General features: G+C 42.2%; 1 protein-coding gene across 1 annotated transcript in view; it reads right to left on the minus strand.

The window, feature by feature from the left end:
* Nucleotides 1-18,119, minus strand: part of LOC144598135 (laminin subunit gamma-1-like) — a 66,602-nt gene that overhangs the window by 19,925 nt on the left and 28,558 nt on the right. The window contains exons 4-12 of the mRNA XM_078408027.1: nt 16,377-16,475; nt 15,674-15,810; nt 13,960-14,082; nt 9,526-9,715; nt 8,982-9,094; nt 6,535-6,756; nt 2,972-3,142; nt 1,699-1,932; nt 403-578 (exon numbers count right to left, since the gene is read on the minus strand). Coding sequence (XP_078264153.1) covers nt 403-578; nt 1,699-1,932; nt 2,972-3,142; nt 6,535-6,756; nt 8,982-9,094; nt 9,526-9,715; nt 13,960-14,082; nt 15,674-15,810; nt 16,377-16,475 — 1,465 coding nt within the window. The remainder of the gene's footprint in view (nt 1-402; nt 579-1,698; nt 1,933-2,971; nt 3,143-6,534; nt 6,757-8,981; nt 9,095-9,525; nt 9,716-13,959; nt 14,083-15,673; nt 15,811-16,376; nt 16,476-18,119) is intronic.

The following is an 18,119-nucleotide window of genomic DNA, read 5'->3' on the forward strand; positions in this document are numbered from 1 at the left end:
TTTACCTGAACCTCTTCCAAATTTGGATTTTAACCTCTGGCATTCAGTGGCTTTGAATTGAATATGGTTTCAGGAACACCGAATATGCGAGATACATTCCGGCTCAGATCATGAAGTTCTAGTCAGTGCAAGTTCGAGTCATGAAGTTGGGACCCTGCATTCCACCAGTTTCCAAAAATATAAGGAAACGCGAGGAACTGATGATGCGGGAATCTTGAACAAAACACAAAGTCCTAGTGGGACAGCAGGTCGAGCAGTATCTGTGGGGTGGGGGGTGGTGGGGGGGGGGGGGGGTGGCATGAACGGGTGCTGTTTTGGGGTGGGATCCTTCTTCAAACTGATGAAGAGTTCCACCCAAAGCATCACCTCTCCATTGAATGAGTCTTCAACAATGACGCCTACCTTGTTTTTTACTCCCAGGTAACAGTTTGGGCACACTTCACAGCCCGTGGTGCTGTTGTAGTAAGTGTCTCCTGCACACTTGTCACATTGATCTCCAAAAGTCCCTGGCTTGCAATCACACGTCCCATCACTCCTGCACTGGGAGGACCACGATCCTCTTGGGTCACACTTACATGCTGCAAAAGTCAAATCATTAATTTTTATTTACGATCTGTTCTTTCATTTTCTTTTGCATAAAAGTACTCAATAGTTAAGAGAGAAACCCACGGTTATGAACAGTGCAAACCAAAGAGAGAAAAAGCGTTATATACCTCCCTCCCCGTTATTTCAAAGCAGTTATTTCATTATTTAAACTATTCATTTTACCGGTAAGCAACCTCAGTTTAGCCAACATATTAAATCCATTTAATGCAAGAAAGAAGACGGTTTGGACTTCCTGCAAATTTTGCTGCAGTTGCATGGAAGAGCAACATAAACATGGGGAAATTTTCTTTTGTGGTTTCTAGCCCTAATGTTGATTTATTTCTCCACTATTATCTACCACTCCCAACACTCTTTCACACCATTTCGCAGTAAATATCCATTTGCTGCCGCTGCTGCTGCTGCTGCATTCAAATATGAGGGAGATGAGTCGAGAATACACATGCAAATTAAAATAATGTCAATATAGAGTTTAGTTTTGTTTAAGGTACAATAATAAGCTTTTGTTGCGTGCTAACCAGTCAGCAGAAAGACACCACATGATCACAATCGAGCCATTCACAGTGTACAGATACATGACAAGGGAATAACGTTTAGTGCAAGGTAAAGCCAGCAAAGTCCGATCAAGGATAGTCCGAGGATCACCAAAGAGGTAGATAGTTATAACTTCCTGGGGCCTCCTAATGAAAGGTGATAAGAGGCTGTGGAATTTGATGAGGACCCCTGTGTAATCTTTTCCTCTGCTTAGACGAGAACCTCAATCTGTCAGTTTGGTACTGTAGTTGAACAATAATGTCTCCAGATCTTTTATCTGAAATTTGTTCAATGAGTAGCTATTCAATCTGGGTTCATTCTGTGGTACTGGGAATGGAAATCTCACTGGATACATGCCATGCATGGAAAATAGATCATAATCCAACAGAGAACTTCTGACTGAGCACACTCAACTAAGTGACTTGGAGAAAAAGAAACATATGAAAATATCAAGGAGTGTCTGCAATTTGGTGTAAAATGAATTTTACATTTTGCAGATTTGATGTACTGAATCTATCTGCATAAACTTGAGCACATATAAAATTCAAAATCAATTCTTACATTTGCACTTTTCTGATGGATTCGAGGCAAGTGCGTTTCCATAAAAGCCAGGCTTGCACCTCTCACAGTGATGTCCTGCGGTGCTGTAGAGGCAATTATGACATTCACCTGTCGACTGATCACAATTCTTGACTGAATTGGGATCCACATTACTGTTGCATCTGCAAGGCTGACAGGGTTTGCCTGCTCGAGGATTCCCAAAATATCCTTCTTCACACATTTCACATCGTTTACCTATGGAATTGGTGCAGAAAAAATGAAAACTACACACATTTGAATCTCAAAGTTTAGCATTAACAAAACATCAGCTAATTACTACAAGGATCATCTATATTGTTTTCACACAGATATGCCATGTCATGTTAAATTATCAATGCAGGAGGAGTTCATCCTTTAGCAATCTGTATACCAAGCTATGAATGGGAAAGCATTTACCTCATCACAACTTTATGTAAAGTCAGTGAATCAAAAGGGTTTGGTATGTGTGATTTATGTGTAGTGATAGTGAAACTATGTGCTTCATTGGCATTCTTTCTAATGGTGGTAAATGAAGGAGGTATTTGCTTTGTTGGAACTGAAATGAAGGGCATAGTTATTGACCGAGTATAATAACAGTGAGATTCTGTGGACATCAATTCATAAAACTGAACTCCAGTAATAACTAGCCTCTCCAAGGTACCAGGAACACATGACAATGTTGAGGGATCCAACAGTAGATCACTGGAAACACCTTGATTAACATGATATTCTCAGTGATCTACTCTAATGTGATTCTCTGACTATACCTGGATAGTTAAAAGTGGAGCAAGGAGAATGTGCCAGATGATGGTGGGATGTGTTGGAGAAGGGTGTAGTCAAACATTCAAAGATGACAGATTGGATGAGGTAGACAGTGGTAATTGTAAAGCAAACGACTGCAGGTGCTGGAAATTTGAAGAAAACTAAAATACTAAACATACTCAGCGAACCGGGTACCATCTGTAAAGTTAATGTTGCAAGTTGGTGACCGTTCGGATGCATTTAGAGTATGTTTTATGTAAGTTCTACTGCACAGCTTGGCAAATTGAGTCACTTTCTTCAGGCATTCACATACAAGTTGAATAATAGTCGACCACTGTACTGTCTACCATGAATGCATAGCACCATTCTGATTCTAACCTGAGATGTATATAACAGCCCGTTGTCTGGAGTACCTTCAGTGGAGCTTCTTTCTCATGCTTGTTTAAAATAGCTTTAACACATTCAAGGTTGGTAGATTGCACCCAACACTTACCCATTGTTTTACTTGGGCAGCCCACACATTCAACCTCCCTCGTATTGGGTTCCACAGTGCAGCGTGTACCACCGGGGCAAGGGCATGTCCTGCAGCCACTTGGTTCAGAAGGATCAGAGTAGTAACCATCCGGGCAATTGTTTCCGGATTCATCATTGGTGTAACAGGAACCTAGAGGGCAACAAGAAAAAACATTCATTAATATGTTCACTGGACAAATGGGTGCTTTCCACTCATTCAACAAGCACCAATCAATTCTTTATTAAGGCACTAATTTGACACCAAGCCAGATATCTTCTTCTCCTGTGTAGGAAGGAACTGCAGATGCTGGTTTAAACCAAAGATAGACACAAAATGCTGCAGTAACTCAGCGGGACAGGCAGCATCTCTGGAGAGAAGGAATGGGTGACGTTTCAGGTCGAAACCCTTCTTCAGACTCAGTCTCTACAGAGATGCTGCCTGTCCCGCTGAGTTATTCCAGTATTTTGTGTTTACATTCTTCTTCTGTTGTCATCCACTCCTATGATAATTATTTTAAATATTTAATTACTTTCAGCCAAACTTTAGTTTGATCGCCACTGATTCCAGCTAATAGTTAGTTGTTGCAGCTTTACTTGGTAATGTGGTTCTATAAGAGCTGGAACTATAGGCACTTTGCATTCTACACTGGCTTTATGCTCTGGGAGAGCAGCATGGAATTCAAAAACACATAAATTAAACATATACATTTAAATTTGTGCGTGTTATTTCAAAAATACAGCGCATAAATTAGGTTTTGATATTAATTAAACAAGAACTTTATTTCAAAAATGCATAAATTAAACACCTGTATAATATACAGGTGCATGTATATTGAGCAGCTTTTTCATATCATTTTTTCTGATAGAGTGATCGTACTATTAAGACAGCAGAATTGTCTTTCAGGCTGATGGATCAATGTCCACGGAATCACCTTACTATTTTTTAAAGTGTCTCACATTTGAAAAACTGCCAGTAACTGTTTTCAGTTCTTCGTTCATCACAACTATCTAGTTACTCTCCTCATATTCTTTTGTACAATATATAACATTAAATTTGATCCTTCAGCCAAATTTGCCTTTGGGCATTTATGAAGGAACAAGAGTTCTGATGAAAGTTAATGCACATTTTTTTTTCTCTGTCGACTTCTGCAGGGAGAGGTTTCTTATGTTGAATTATTAACTGTGAATATAGTAATAACATCAACAGAAATACCTAGAGGGGGTGATGAATCCAAGAGAGTAAGGGAACCAGAATTATGATCAGCAGATTAAGTGTTAAATCAGGGTGTTTCATGGTTTATTTTTGAAATCTCAAACCTGTCACTTGATTGAATGAAAAAACAGCATTATAGTCTTGTGTAGGAAGGAACTGCAGATGCTGGTTTAAACCAAAGATAGACACAAAAAGCTGCAGTGACTTAACAGGTCAGACAGCATCTCTGAATAGAAGGAACTAGGTCGAGACCTTTCTTCAGACTGAAGAGTCGTCTTTTTTTAATTTTTTAAAATTTTTAAAATTTATTTATGTTTATTTTTACAGAACTTTTTAGAAAACAAGCCCTCCCACCCTTCCCCCCACCCCCCCCCCCCCTTATACTAATCCCAAATAAGAAAAAAGAAGAAAAGGAAAAAAGATTAAAGATTGCCTGGGTGTTGGGGGTCCTGCACACGCCCCATGGAATTCCAAACAGAATAAACTGTATATATATGTACATCTCTCCCAAAAGAACCATTGAGAATATGAACAATTCTTCTATATATATAGGCCCCTCTTTTGTAGATAAGGACGCCATATATTTTAAAAAGTATCATATTTGTTCCTTAAATTACAAGTAATTTTTTCAAGTGGGATACAGTTAGAAATGTCATTATTCCAAAGGTCCATACTTAAATAGGAATCAGATTTCCAAGTAACTGCGATAGTTTTTTTATCTACTGCTAATGCAATTTTTATAAATTCTTTCTGATATTTATTCGTCTTGACCCGAAATGTCACCTATTCTTTCTCTCCAGAGATGCTGTCTGAGCCGCTGAGTTCCTCCAGCTTTTTGTGTCTGTCTTTAGCATTATAGTCTTGTCACCCACCGCTCACAGAGCAGAGTTTCTCAATGTCAGTCTTAGCCCTTCCTGATACCTTGTGATTTTTCTTCAATTATTCTATTGACATCCCTGACAAATTGACCAATGGAAATTATTTGTTCTTATTTTTTTAGAGTTGCAGCATGGAAATGGGCCCATCGAGTCCCTGCTGACCATCGATCATCCGTTCACACTAGTTCTACGTGATCTCCATTTCTCATCCAGTCTCGACACAGTTGGTGTAATTTTACAGAGGCCATTTGACCTACAAACCATCATGTCCTTGGGATGTGGGAGGAAACCGGAGCATCTGGAGAATTCCCACGTGGATCACAGGGAGCGCGTGCAAACTCCACACATGCAGCACCCGAGGCCAGGATAAGGCCCGGGTCTCTAGTGCTGTGAGGCAGCAGCTCCACCAGCAGTGCCACTGTGCTGCAAAGTTTCGAGGCAGACAGGAGTCGAACCTGGAATCTTCCGATTCGCAGTGAGAGGCGTATCCATTGCACCACTGCCTCAACGGCACTGTTTTGTAAATGCAAATTTTATTTTTTTAAATGTCATGCTAAGAAGATTAAGGACGACCACATCGACTTTTATGTATTTGGCACAACTAAACCGAGGACCATTAAAATCCTCTTTATCAGCACTATTTTCAGAGTCCCAGTAATGTAACATTGTCTCTCCCGAACGGAGACGCGACCTTTGTTTTCTGTGTCGTGTCTCCATTCCCGCTGCGGCCTACCACCGGCCATGCACCTGGAGCTGGCGGACTCCGGCTGGGAACACCCGGGCTCTGGTTCGCAGAGCCCGCGCCCCGGACTCACCACCTGCGGCGCTGGCTGCCTTCGGATGCTGCGGGAGCGGCTGCGACTCGTCTCCGGAGGCTCCGGCGCGGGCCACGTGGACGTCGGAAGCCCGCAGGCCCCTGGGTGGGGGCCGACATCGGGAGCTCTGACATCGGGAGCTCCGGCAGTGGCAGCGGCAGCGTCATCGCCCGCCCCGAATTGTGGGGCTTGGGTCGGCCCGCGGCAGACTTTTCACCGTCAGGCGTGGCCTGGAATAAGCCGCAGGATTTTCTCCGCCCGGCGGGGGCTTCAATGTCGGGAGCCCCGACCGCCCCGACGTGGCAACTCCAACAGCCTGACCGCGGGAGAAGACGGCAGGGAAGAGAAAAAGACATTCTGGCCTTCCATCACAGTGAGGAGGGACTGGAGGAGACTCACTGTGATGGATGTTTCTTTTGTTTGGTGTTAGTTTATGATTGTATGTGTTATTGCATTTTTATTGATTATTCTTATTGATCTTATTGTTGAACTGCGGGTAATGTTTCATTTCACTACACATTTATGTGTATGTGACAAATAAACGACTATTGACTATTGATGTTCATTAAAAGGCAAGATGTCGGTCACCGTCTGCCAACTTGAACACTAACCCCAGCCAATCTGTCAGCAGACTCACCAGTCTCGGGGTCACAGGTCTCGCTGGGGCTTTGACAGTTGCAGGTCACGCAGTCGCTTATCCGTCCGAGATGGGGACTTTTTCTTGTGTAACCACTTGCACATTTCTCACAGAATCGTCCCTCGTAGCCAGGTGGACACGTGCAACTCTCTACCCACTGAGCGGGCTTTCCAGGGCCAGGCTGGGCTGTGTGCAAGACCACATTATCAATGTGTCCAGGGCCTGTAATACAAAACATCGAGGTTACTTTCACCGCCATTTTGCTGAATTGTCGCCTGCTTCAATTGTTTAATAACACACAAAAAGTGCAGTACTTAAAAGAAGCATCTGTTGACTGCTTATGACTGCATCGTAGGAACATAGAAAATAGGTGCAGGTGTAGACCATTCGGCCCTTTGAGCCAGCACCGCCATTCAATAGGATCTTGGCTGATCATCCAAAATCAGTTCCTGCTTACTCCCCATATACCTTGATTCCGTTAGCCCTCAGAGCTCTATCTAACTCTTTCTTGTAAACATCCAGTGAATTGGCCTCCACTGCCTTCTGTGGCAGAGAATTCCACATATTCCAACTCTCTGGAGGTCCAGCAGTCAGTGAAGATTGTATTCAGTAAGGCTTTTATACTGCTCTGCCTACTGCTGTCACATGGCTATCTAAAGAGGTGCATTTCAAGTCACCTCCTGCATTCAGCTTTGCAACCGAGAAATTATGGAGTCAAAGAATAGGAACATCTGGAGCGATACTGATGTTCTAGCCTAACAATTTGGTTTTTTTCTGTCCTCCCTAAGCTCGGATCTAAGGTGCAATTCATTTGCAGCACCTAACATGGCAATATTTCCAACATCTAGAGATCTGGCTTAAACCTGATCTGAGCCTGGGGCCTGAACAGTGGCTGGACACCCAGCTCCAAGAATGGGCTGAGAAGCCTTGGAAGGACATTCAATGTCGTCATCTGCCTTTTTGCTGCCACCCACGACTAGAAGACTACAGATGTTCTTGATGCAGGGTTTTGTCATGAAACATCTGCCATTTCTTCCCATCCACTGATGCTGCTCAACCCATTGAGTTCCTCCAGCAGATTGTTTGCTCCTAGCAGACAGAACGCCTGCAACTCTGTAGATTTTAAGAACTGACAAAGGATGGAATGCAACATTTATTGGGCTCCTTTGGAGGTTCCCAAACCTTCATGATGTTTACCAGACGCAGCAGAACAGGATGAAGGGACTAAGCCATTTCTCCAAAGAAACGCACTTAAGTTCATAAGGAATAGGGGTCAAATTAGGCCATTCGGCCCATCAAGTCTACTCCGCCATTCAATCATGGCTGATCTATCTCTCCCTCCTGACCCCATTCTCCTGCCTTTTCCCCATAACCTCTGACACCCGTACTAATCAATAATCTATCTATCTCTGCTTTAAAAATATCCATTGACGGCCTCCACAGCCTTCTGTGGCTATTGGAATTGGAAGGATTAAGGGGGAATTGGAAGGATTCAGAGCAACTACACTTTGTTGGGTGAAGCTCAGGAAAATGTGGATCGGCGTAATAAAGACCTGCTTTCATGGCTCTTGGACCATGTGGATGCACTGGAGAGGAAAACTAGGAACCACCAGGACTGAGCAGCAGCAGAATCTCTCGGTTTAGTTTTGTTTTCCTGTAGTCTGGTTCAAAGCACATCCCAATTTTGTCTTTAGCTGAAATTAAGGCATCAGATGCAAAAGGTGCCATGTTTATTTTAAGTCTGCAGTTTACCATCTTTCAGCATGCCTTTCCAGATTGACTCATCTGTCACTGAAAGTAAAAAACTGTTTACCGCCAAGTGCAATTTACTTACAGATTCTCATCTCTATTGATAGCTAAGCTTATGCAATAAGTAAACTGGAAAACAGTGGAAAAGAGAACACAATTATATCGGAAAAAACCAAGAAGTGGTGGTATGTATTTTTTTAATCATTTTTGATGGCAGGCATTAACTCTATTTCTCTCTGCACAGGTGATGTCTGAACTGCATTTTCTGTTTCCACGTTGTATTTGAGGACCTGTTTCATGGTGTAAGACTCAATGGTTCTAAACTGAAATGCCTGTGACATTTGCACGCTTTATCAACCACGGCTGTTTCAATAATCCTTGACGACAAAGTCATATTTCTGGTGAATTAATTGCTGAGAAAGTATCCACTGAATGTAACCTTACTGCTCCAAGTATCTGGACAAGAGCTGCTTGGGCTCTTTGCCTACATATAATAAATAGTCCTTTAGTTGTGATTCCCTAATGAATATGTTAACAGATGAACAGGGATAATTGATGCTTCAAAGACTTCAATTTCCACTTCACGATCCACTTCTATAAACCATTGTTCACATCTTTGAAGTACTTTGGTTTTTCAATCTACTTTTCAATATTGTACTTCACCCGTCTAATTTACCGTGAGCTTTTCGAGGACTTACTCTGTACTGTGTAGGTCCCACGGATTTTGATGGTCTTGAGATCACTAAGCACCCGCTGGAATTCAAATGAAGTTATAAATGGCTTCCATCCATACTCCGGACCCTCATGGAGTCTACGAAATAAAAGATTATTAAAATATTTAAATATTCTTCAGTCGTTGGTTTATAAACAACAATACCATCAGCAAGTCTTTACAAATCGTTTACAACATTTGTATGACAAAACATGGCTGACTCTTTCAATAACAAAAGAGTTACAGTAGTTTATTGTATCAGTCCCTTAAACTTTACCACTAATTTAATACTACAGCTATTGGAGAAAAAGCCACTGGAAAATCTATTTTTATTTCTTATACAATTTCTTATAGAGGACTCAGTGTTAAATTGTGCACCAGTAAGCCTTGTCCTCTTTGGCAACAAAGTTGGCCACAGTGAATTGTAACTTTCTCCATATGGCTGAAAGTGGATTGGTATGATTGTACTCCATCATCATTGGGTTAGAGTTACTCTGTAATCTACAAAGTTAACATCTGCTTATATGTACCTGTAGTTGTATGTCTGCTTGCTTGTGGATGGCATTGGGTTATTTTGCACAGTCACTTGTGCACTTAGTGTTTGACTGGCTCCTTCCAAGACAATGTCTTCCACTGAAGGGTAAGAACCGCCCCGTTCCAAGTAGAATGTGAAGGAGAGGTTTTGTCCATAACTCAACATTTGATTTCCCAGGAACTTGGCTAAAGATTAAAAAAACAAGTAGAACATGAGTAATTAACTTTACATAGTGCGATAAATGCCAATAGTAATAACACATTCGGTTTCATCAATGTGGATAGAGGAACTGCAGATGCTGGTTAACAAAAAATGTCACAGGTTAGGCAGCATCTCTGGCAACAGTGGATATGTGACGTTTCGGGTCGGGACCCTTCTTCAGACTGAAAGGTCCCGACCTGAAACGCCACATATCTATGTTTTCCAGAGATGTTGCCTGACCCACCGTGTTACTCCAGCAGTTTGTGTCTATTTTTCAGTTATATCAATGTTTTTCTTGATCCAGGTAAAGGTGCTGAGTTATCGCATTTATTGTAATGTGGGCAGTCCCGTTCATGACTTGATCCCTGTTTTCACTTACCAGCTGAAGCAGCCATGATTGCCTCGGGCACCATCATGAGAATGTAGTTTTCATTGAGGATCAACGTGTAGCCTTTCAAAGGGAGACTTGGTCCCATCCTATTAGTGAGGTCTACACAACAAGTGGTCGTTCTGACCACAAGTGTGTGGCTCCGTACTTAACCTTGCATTAGTGCATTAGTGTGTTTAGTTTAGTTTAGTTTAGAGATACAGCGTGGAAACAGGCCCTTCGTCCCACTGAGACTGCACCGACCAGTGATCCCCGCACATTAACACCATCCTACACACACTGGGGACAATTTACACATACACCAAGCCAATTAACCTACAAACCTGTACGTCTTTGGAGTGCGGGAGGAAACCGAAGATCTCGGAGAAAACCCACGTGGTCACGGGGAGAACGTACAAACTCCATACAGACAGCACCCGTAGTTGGGATCGAACCCGGGGTCTCCGGTGCTGTAAGTGCTGTGAGGCAGCAACTGGACCGCTGTGCCAACGTGGCTGCCCATAAGAAAGTATCTACACAATAAATCAGTAGTTCGTTTGGCTACTGGGGCTTGCTCCACTAATCTAGGAATTTCCATGTTCCACGTGATTCCCTGATACTCCAAATCAGCCTCAGCATCATAACCCATTTGAGGGAAGAAATCACTTCCCCTCTGTCTCAAATTAGCAAACCCATAGTCGGAAACAGTTCTATGTTTTCCCTCCATGGCAAACACGTTCTTAGCATCTACCCTGTCAAGCAGCGTCAGAATTTTATAATTTCAATAAGATCTTCTGCTCCAGTTCTAAACTCCGCAAAGTGCAGGACCGAAGCATTCAATCACTCCTCATAAAATATTTGCTTCATTCCAGAATCAGTCAGTGAAGCTTCTCTGAAATATAAATATATTTCTCCTTAGTAAAAGAGACCACAACAATATGTAGAATAGTGGAAGATAGGCACAAAATGCTGGAGTAACTCAGCGGGATAGCAGGGGAAGGAATGGGTGACATTTCGGATCGAGACCCTTCTCAAACTGAAACGTCACCCATTCCTTCTCTCCAGAGATGCTGCCTGTCCTGCTGAGTTACTCCGGCATTTTGTGTTATCTTCTATTTAAACCAGCATCTGCAGTTCTTTCCTACACATGTAGAGTAGCGGATGTGTTTTCACTTATGTCCTCTGTGATTGCAGCAAGACTTCTCCACTGTCGCATTGCAAACGCCCCTCCAATAAAGGCCATCATTCCATTAGTTGCTGTGGCAGCAGCATGCTGACTTTATGAACAAGGACACAGATGCCCCTGTGCAGCAGCATTCGGTAGCTTGATTCACTGAAATAATATTCTGTTGTTCTTTTCTTTCTCTCAAAGTGGATAACCTCGAATTAGTGAGTAAATTGTTGCTGAGACCCCTGAGCTCAGGCTCAGATTGACTCAATTCTGCCTTTCATCCAAGAAATCTGTTATTTTTTTAATAATTAAGAAATGACTGGGTAGTTTGCACCCGCACTTGGTGTACCTCTGGATCCTGAAAGTGATGTCCCTCCAGGTACCAAACAATGACAGGTTTAAAATTGGAAACAAATAGAGGTCTAAGTGCTCAGACCCAGCATTAAGTAACTCCACACACACACACACAACTCACCCTAGCCACTTTGGTTAATTACAGTTACAGGTTTAGAGGTTGTTGAAGTAGTAATAGGCCCCCCCTCAGTCATGGCTGACCATGGGTGAGATTGTTGAGGTAGTGAATAAATGCAGTGTTCTTCATTATCAACTCTTCGCCAGCCAACAATGGGCCATTATGGGCTCCATCCTTCCTACTTTCACCTCTCTACTTTCAGTCTGAAGAAGGGTTCTGACCCAAAATGCCACCTGTTCCTTTTCTCCAGAGATGTTGCCTAACCCGCTGACTTGCTCCAGCACTTTGTATCTACCTTCAGTAGTCCAGCCGAACCTACCTGATCTCCCGGTTGCTGGACACTTTAATTCTCCTTCCCATTCCTGCACAGATCTTTCTGCCCTCAGTCTCCTCCATTGTCAGAGTGAGGCTAAGTGCAAATTGGAGGAACAGCATCTCATATTTCACTTGGGCAGTTTACAGCCCAGTGGTATAAATATTGATTTCTCTAACTTCAGGTAGCATCAGCATTCCATCTCTCTCTATCCCTCCCCCACCCAAGTCGCACCAGCTTCTCATTTTCACCCAACAAACAGCTAACAATGGCCTGTTTCCTTTATCATCGTTACTTTTTTGCATATCTTTCATTCATTTTTCTTTATCTCTCTACATCATTGTCTAGATCTCTCGTTTCCGTTATCCCTAACCAGTCTGAGGAAGGGTCTCAACCCGAAAAGTCACCCAATCCTTCTCTCCAGAGATGCTGCCTGTCCCGCTGAGTTACTCCAGCTTTTTGTGTCTACCTTCAGTATTCTCAATGTTGGTCTGAAACAGCTACGCGGTTAGTCTCTGAATGAAAACTTGGTGATGGTAAAATTAGATGCTCCGTGCTTCCAGCTGCCTGCAGTGTCATTGTCCGACCCAGAACATCCCTTGATTTAGTATGTGTGGATATTTTAGGAATGACAGCTTGCCTTCCATATTAAGGTGCATTCCTTGTGACTTGTTGAAACCCCAACATTTCCGAAATTCTCAACATCTCAGCATCTGCTGGCTCTCCGTACTGTGGCTCTACAGGTGTACTCACCTCAGCACCTGCTGGTTCTCCATACTGTGGCTCTACAGGTGTACCCACTTCAGCACCTGCTGGTTCTCCATACTGTGGCTCTACAGGTGTACCCACCTCAGCACCTGCTGGTTCTCCATACTGTGGCTCTCCAGGTGCACCCACCTCAGCACTTGCTGGCTCTCCGGTACTGTGGCTCTACAGGTGCACCCATCTTAGTGCAGCAGGGTTGATAAGACCAGGGGGCTTGGAAGGTCACAAGTACCTCTGTCATTTGCACTCAGTGATTGAGAAGCTGAGCTCTCCTTAATGATGCTACTACGCTGGCGAACTGCGCTTTCAGCTGGATAAGCCATAAATCCCTTAGATTGCATGTGGTACTGCCGATGAATCTTTGATCGTACAGATTGAGTAATGTCAACGTTAGATTGAGTCCTTCCCTGAGGTTATAGCTTCCAAGTCAATGTTAGTGAATGAGCAAACAGATGAAAATATAAGCTGTGAAGATATTGACTGTTATTAAGATATTGACTGTGATTGATAACTTTCTAGAGCTATAGAAACAGAAAATCTATTCATTCCCTTCGACATAAAACCACACCTAAAAGTGCTGTCTATCTTAAATTAATCATGTGAGAGGCAAATCAGAAGCAGAAAAGTTGATTGTCATTATCAAAATACATTACAACTGCAGCAAAGCTGAGCTTGTACACGCTGCCTGTATTGTAAAGCACTGCGCAGCAGAGTTTAGGGTTTGCAATCCAATTATGACTTTGTTAAATTACAATTTGCGGTTTCTTGAAGGCAGATCAAAATTAATAGTTATGCTTGAGTTTGAGATCACAAGGTAGAGTTACAGCCATCTAAATGCTGAAATATTGCACACAATTTCACATGAGCAGTTCATCAAAACATATGTGTAGGAAGGAACTGAAGATGCTGATTTTTCACCGAAGATAGACACAAAATGCTGGAGTCACTCAGCATCTCTGGATAGAAGGAATGGGTGAAGAGGGGTCTCGACCTGAATCATCACCCATTCCTTCTATCCAGAGATGCTGCCCGTCCCGCTGAGTTACGCCGGCATTTTGTGTCGATCATCAAAACATATGTTGTATTAAAAAAACAGAATTAGCAAATTACATGAAGTGCACACGATTGCTGACAACTCACCTGGAGCAACAAAGTACACTGCATATTCATTTTTGGCCTGAACAATGATGTCACGAGATGATGATGATCTCATTAGAGGGAGTTCAGGACCACGGCGGTTCTGAGCTGTCCATCCTTCAGTATCTGTACACAAGGAGATGCCAGTAAGTCTCAAGCTCTTTGTAATTTTTAATCACAACTCATATTGAAGTTTTACTGGAAAATCCCAATATTGCTGAAATCGTTGAATTAAACACTAACATGAAGCCGTGGAAGGAATCACTGCACAAATATAATTGCACAAATGCTGAATGCATTCACATGAGCTGTTTTCTCCACTGATGTAATGGAGAATTTTCCGTGAGCATGCTCACTGGTAATATTATAACATCACGGATAACAATTGCTGCCCATTACCATTTACAGATCATTTATTTCTGTTAAACCACCAGCAGTGAAATATCATTCAGCTTTGTCATGGTACATTCCTTTCTGAAATATTTCGAGCTGAAGTAATATGTTATGACAAAGTGATATGTTAATGCATGGATATGTTTTATAACATCACAAGATTAGTTTTGGAATCCTCTTTCTCAAAAAAGGGAAAACTATTTTTGAATAATTTGGGGAATAAAAATGCCTTGAAGAGGCTTTTGGTTCATTAATTTTATCATCAGGTCTATACTCTGATCAAAGAATCCTTCTGTTGTCAGCCTTGTGTATCCTGGTACCCCTACAGGTAAAATAATTGTGTTGTACAAAGCTGTCAATAGTTATTCTCCAACCCTCTGGCCTGGTGGATACATTCCAACATGACTTTTCCAGTTCGTCTCCTTGTTGATCTATGCTTGTGTGGACAGCAGCTGCATTCCACAAACTCTGCTCTTGAGTGGTTGCACAAACCACTGGGCAGGGCTGAGCAAGGTGAAGATGAGGAGCACAGCAAACAAAACCAGAGGCCCAGGCTGGCTTCACTCTCGCCAATCTAAGGGAGCTGGTCGTACTCATCAGGGCAACACGTAGCCTACGAGGGTACCATGTTCCATGATCTTCATGAGCAAATCGCTCCAAGAACCTTTTGATCCGGGGTTATATCCGTGCCTGGGTGGGGTTAGAGAGGGACTATGCGCTGTCCACGGGCACCCTGGGGGGTTTCCGGGACCACCGCGGGGGGTTGGATGCATCCTTGACAAGGAGTGTCAGATAGTTGTATAATAGTTTATTGTTTGTCTTGTATTATGGTGGTGGGATCTGTTTTGGTTTTATTGTTCTGCATATATTATTTTAATATTTGACTAAATATTTTTGATTAAGAAAAAAAAGAACCTTTTGATTTTGTTTCCTAACGATTCACACGCATTTCTTTTTACATTTGAGTTTCGCAAAAATTCTGACTTACACTTACATTCTTAATGAAATGAAATATTTGTGCCTTATCACAATTTGTGTCATCTTTCACATTTCATATACTGAGGAGACACTCAACAACTTGGCAGAAAAGCAATTAAAATATTAAATGTAATATAAATATAAAAATTAAATAGAAATTACAATTAAAATATTTCATTATATTTCATTATAAAAAAATGTTTCCCTCTCACATTAATTTTAATTTCTATTTAATTTTTATATATATATATAATATTTATGATTTTAATTACACTTCTGCTAAGTTGTTGGGTGTGACGTCAGTACATGCAGTTCTTCAGTTCACTGCCGTTTAGCAGCGCAGTACCTGAATCAAAGGTGGAAGTAATAGCGTCCTCCCTGTAACCACCATCCACCTTGCAGACTGACGAATGTCGGAAGCAGAAACATGCTGAACAGCCCATGGGGTTTTCCGGTTGAAGATTGTAATAACCAAACTTGCAACTGTGAGGGGGAAACATAAATTTGAAAAAACGATGTTTCCTATTTCTTTCTTAGTTCCACACAGCACTAGCTGAGAATTAGCATAGCTCATCAGCCCTTCCAATGTAGGTAGACACTTGCCCAAAACATGCCAATGGCCTCACGTACAATAACAGTTGGGACCGAGGTGTATTTTTCATTATGCATTTCAGTTCAAGGTTTTGTTGAAGCCATTACCATTTAGCAATCTGTCATTAAAAATAAAATAAAAACTAATGGCTTCGCACAACAGCTGAGGGAAATATAACCATGAAGATGCTGAAAAAACTGCACTTTAGAAAAATGCCATTTTGGATATTTTAACAGCTTCAGGTATAATCCCATATATCGGGAGGGACTGGAGATGCAGATCAAGAAAATGCCTTTACAATAGGTTGCACTGTTGGGTTAGTTACTTCAAGCTTTACTAATTAGACTCAAGGACAGCAGGAACCTTGTTTTTGTCTTTGTTGGTGGTAAATGTAGTGTGAAAAGCAGTAAAGTTGAACGAGTATTTTCTAATGGTGTTGTTATTGTAAACCACTTACCGGTTGCAGTTGGATCCTTCGACGTTATATTTACAACTGCAGTCTCCAGTGTCAACGTTACAGATCCGAGTAACACCAGCCATATTGCAAGTACAGCGCCTGGCAGCAAAAGCACAATCTATTAATACAATACCATACCATACCATATGAAGCGATATGATACAATACTATACGGTATGATACGATGCGAGACTATACGATACGATACGATATGATACGATATGATACGATATGATACGATATGATATGATATGATATGATATGATATGATATGATATGATATGATATGATACGATAGGATAGAACTTTATTTATCCCAGGAGGGAAATTGATCTGCCAACAGTCATAAAACACAAGATACATGAAACATGAAATTACAGTAATGAGCGGAAAGGATTGGGGATGGGCAAAGATTGGGGAGGGGGGGGGGGGGGGGAGGGGAGTCAGTCTACCCCATGACAGAGGGAGAGGAGTTGTACAGTTTGATCGCCACGGGGAGAACTAATCTCCTGTGGCGTTCTGTGCTGCACCTTGGTGGAACCAGTCTGTTGCTGAAGGTGCTCCTCAGGTTGACCAGTGTGTCATGGAGGGGGTGAGCTGTATTGTCCAGGATGCTCTGCAGTTTGAGGAGCATCCTCCCCTCCAAGATCACCTCCCAAGTGTCCAACTCCGCCCCCAGGACGGAGCCAGCCTTCCTCATGAGTTTGTTAATCCTGTTGGCGTCTGCAGCCAACAGGCGAACAGGTAGGATGCAGGTGGGACACTGAGTTATGTACTGCTACTGTCCCATTCTGAAGGCACTGATTCTCATCTAATGGTAGAACCTATACATTCATGTGCATAGGAAAGCTGACAATTTACTATTTGTAAAGAAAGTCTAGATGGTCTGAGGAAGCATGATGTGGTTTAAAGTGTGTTCTTTCTATCTCCTTGAGTGCTTGAAATGCTACAAATTTGATTACAGTGTTAGCAAACTACTGACTAACGGTTTGAATGAATGATTGTTTTTGACTCCATGTGCCACTCTCACATAAATTGCGTTGAATTCTGCGAGCTATGCAGCATTGAACGAACCCATCTGACCCAAATGATCGATGTCGTTCCACACGATCCTCTCCCCACCCAACTAATCTTACGTACTAATCCGCCACTTGACGGTTGGACTGCAGTATTATGTATTGGAGCACCTTGGTTTAGAAAGGCATGAAAGCAATGACAACAAATGTCAAGTGCTGAACCACTATCTACCTCTTTGGTGACCCTCGGACTTCCCTTAATCAGACTTTGCTGGCTTTATCGTGCACAGAATGTCATTCCCTTATCATGTTTCTATACGCTGTAAATAGCTCGATTGTTATCATGTATTGTCTTTCTGCCGACTGGATAGCACGCAGGGGCTCATGTTGTCGACCTCCCCGTGGTGAGCCCTGTCAACTGACCTCACTCAGTCAGGCGAACGACAGCAAACAGAGACAGCAGAAGCAGAAGCAGCTTCATAACTTCAGCTGCCTCAAACGCAAGAAGAAGAAGATAGCACGCAACAAAAATGTTTCACCGTACCTTGGTACACGTGACAATAGAGTAAACTAAACTGAAACTGAGCTGAAACTTATTGTCGAAGCACATTACTTTGAAAATTTCTAGTTCTGGAGAAAGATTCTAATCTTCTCACCAAGATTGCAGAGTTAATGGATGAGCTGATGAGGTTTTCACAATTGTGTACGATTTGGAAACTAGTGAAAG

Source organism: Rhinoraja longicauda, chromosome 11, assembly GCF_053455715.1.
Source record: "Rhinoraja longicauda isolate Sanriku21f chromosome 11, sRhiLon1.1, whole genome shotgun sequence".
In the NCBI taxonomy this organism is placed as follows: Eukaryota; Metazoa; Chordata; class Chondrichthyes; order Rajiformes; family Arhynchobatidae; genus Rhinoraja; species Rhinoraja longicauda.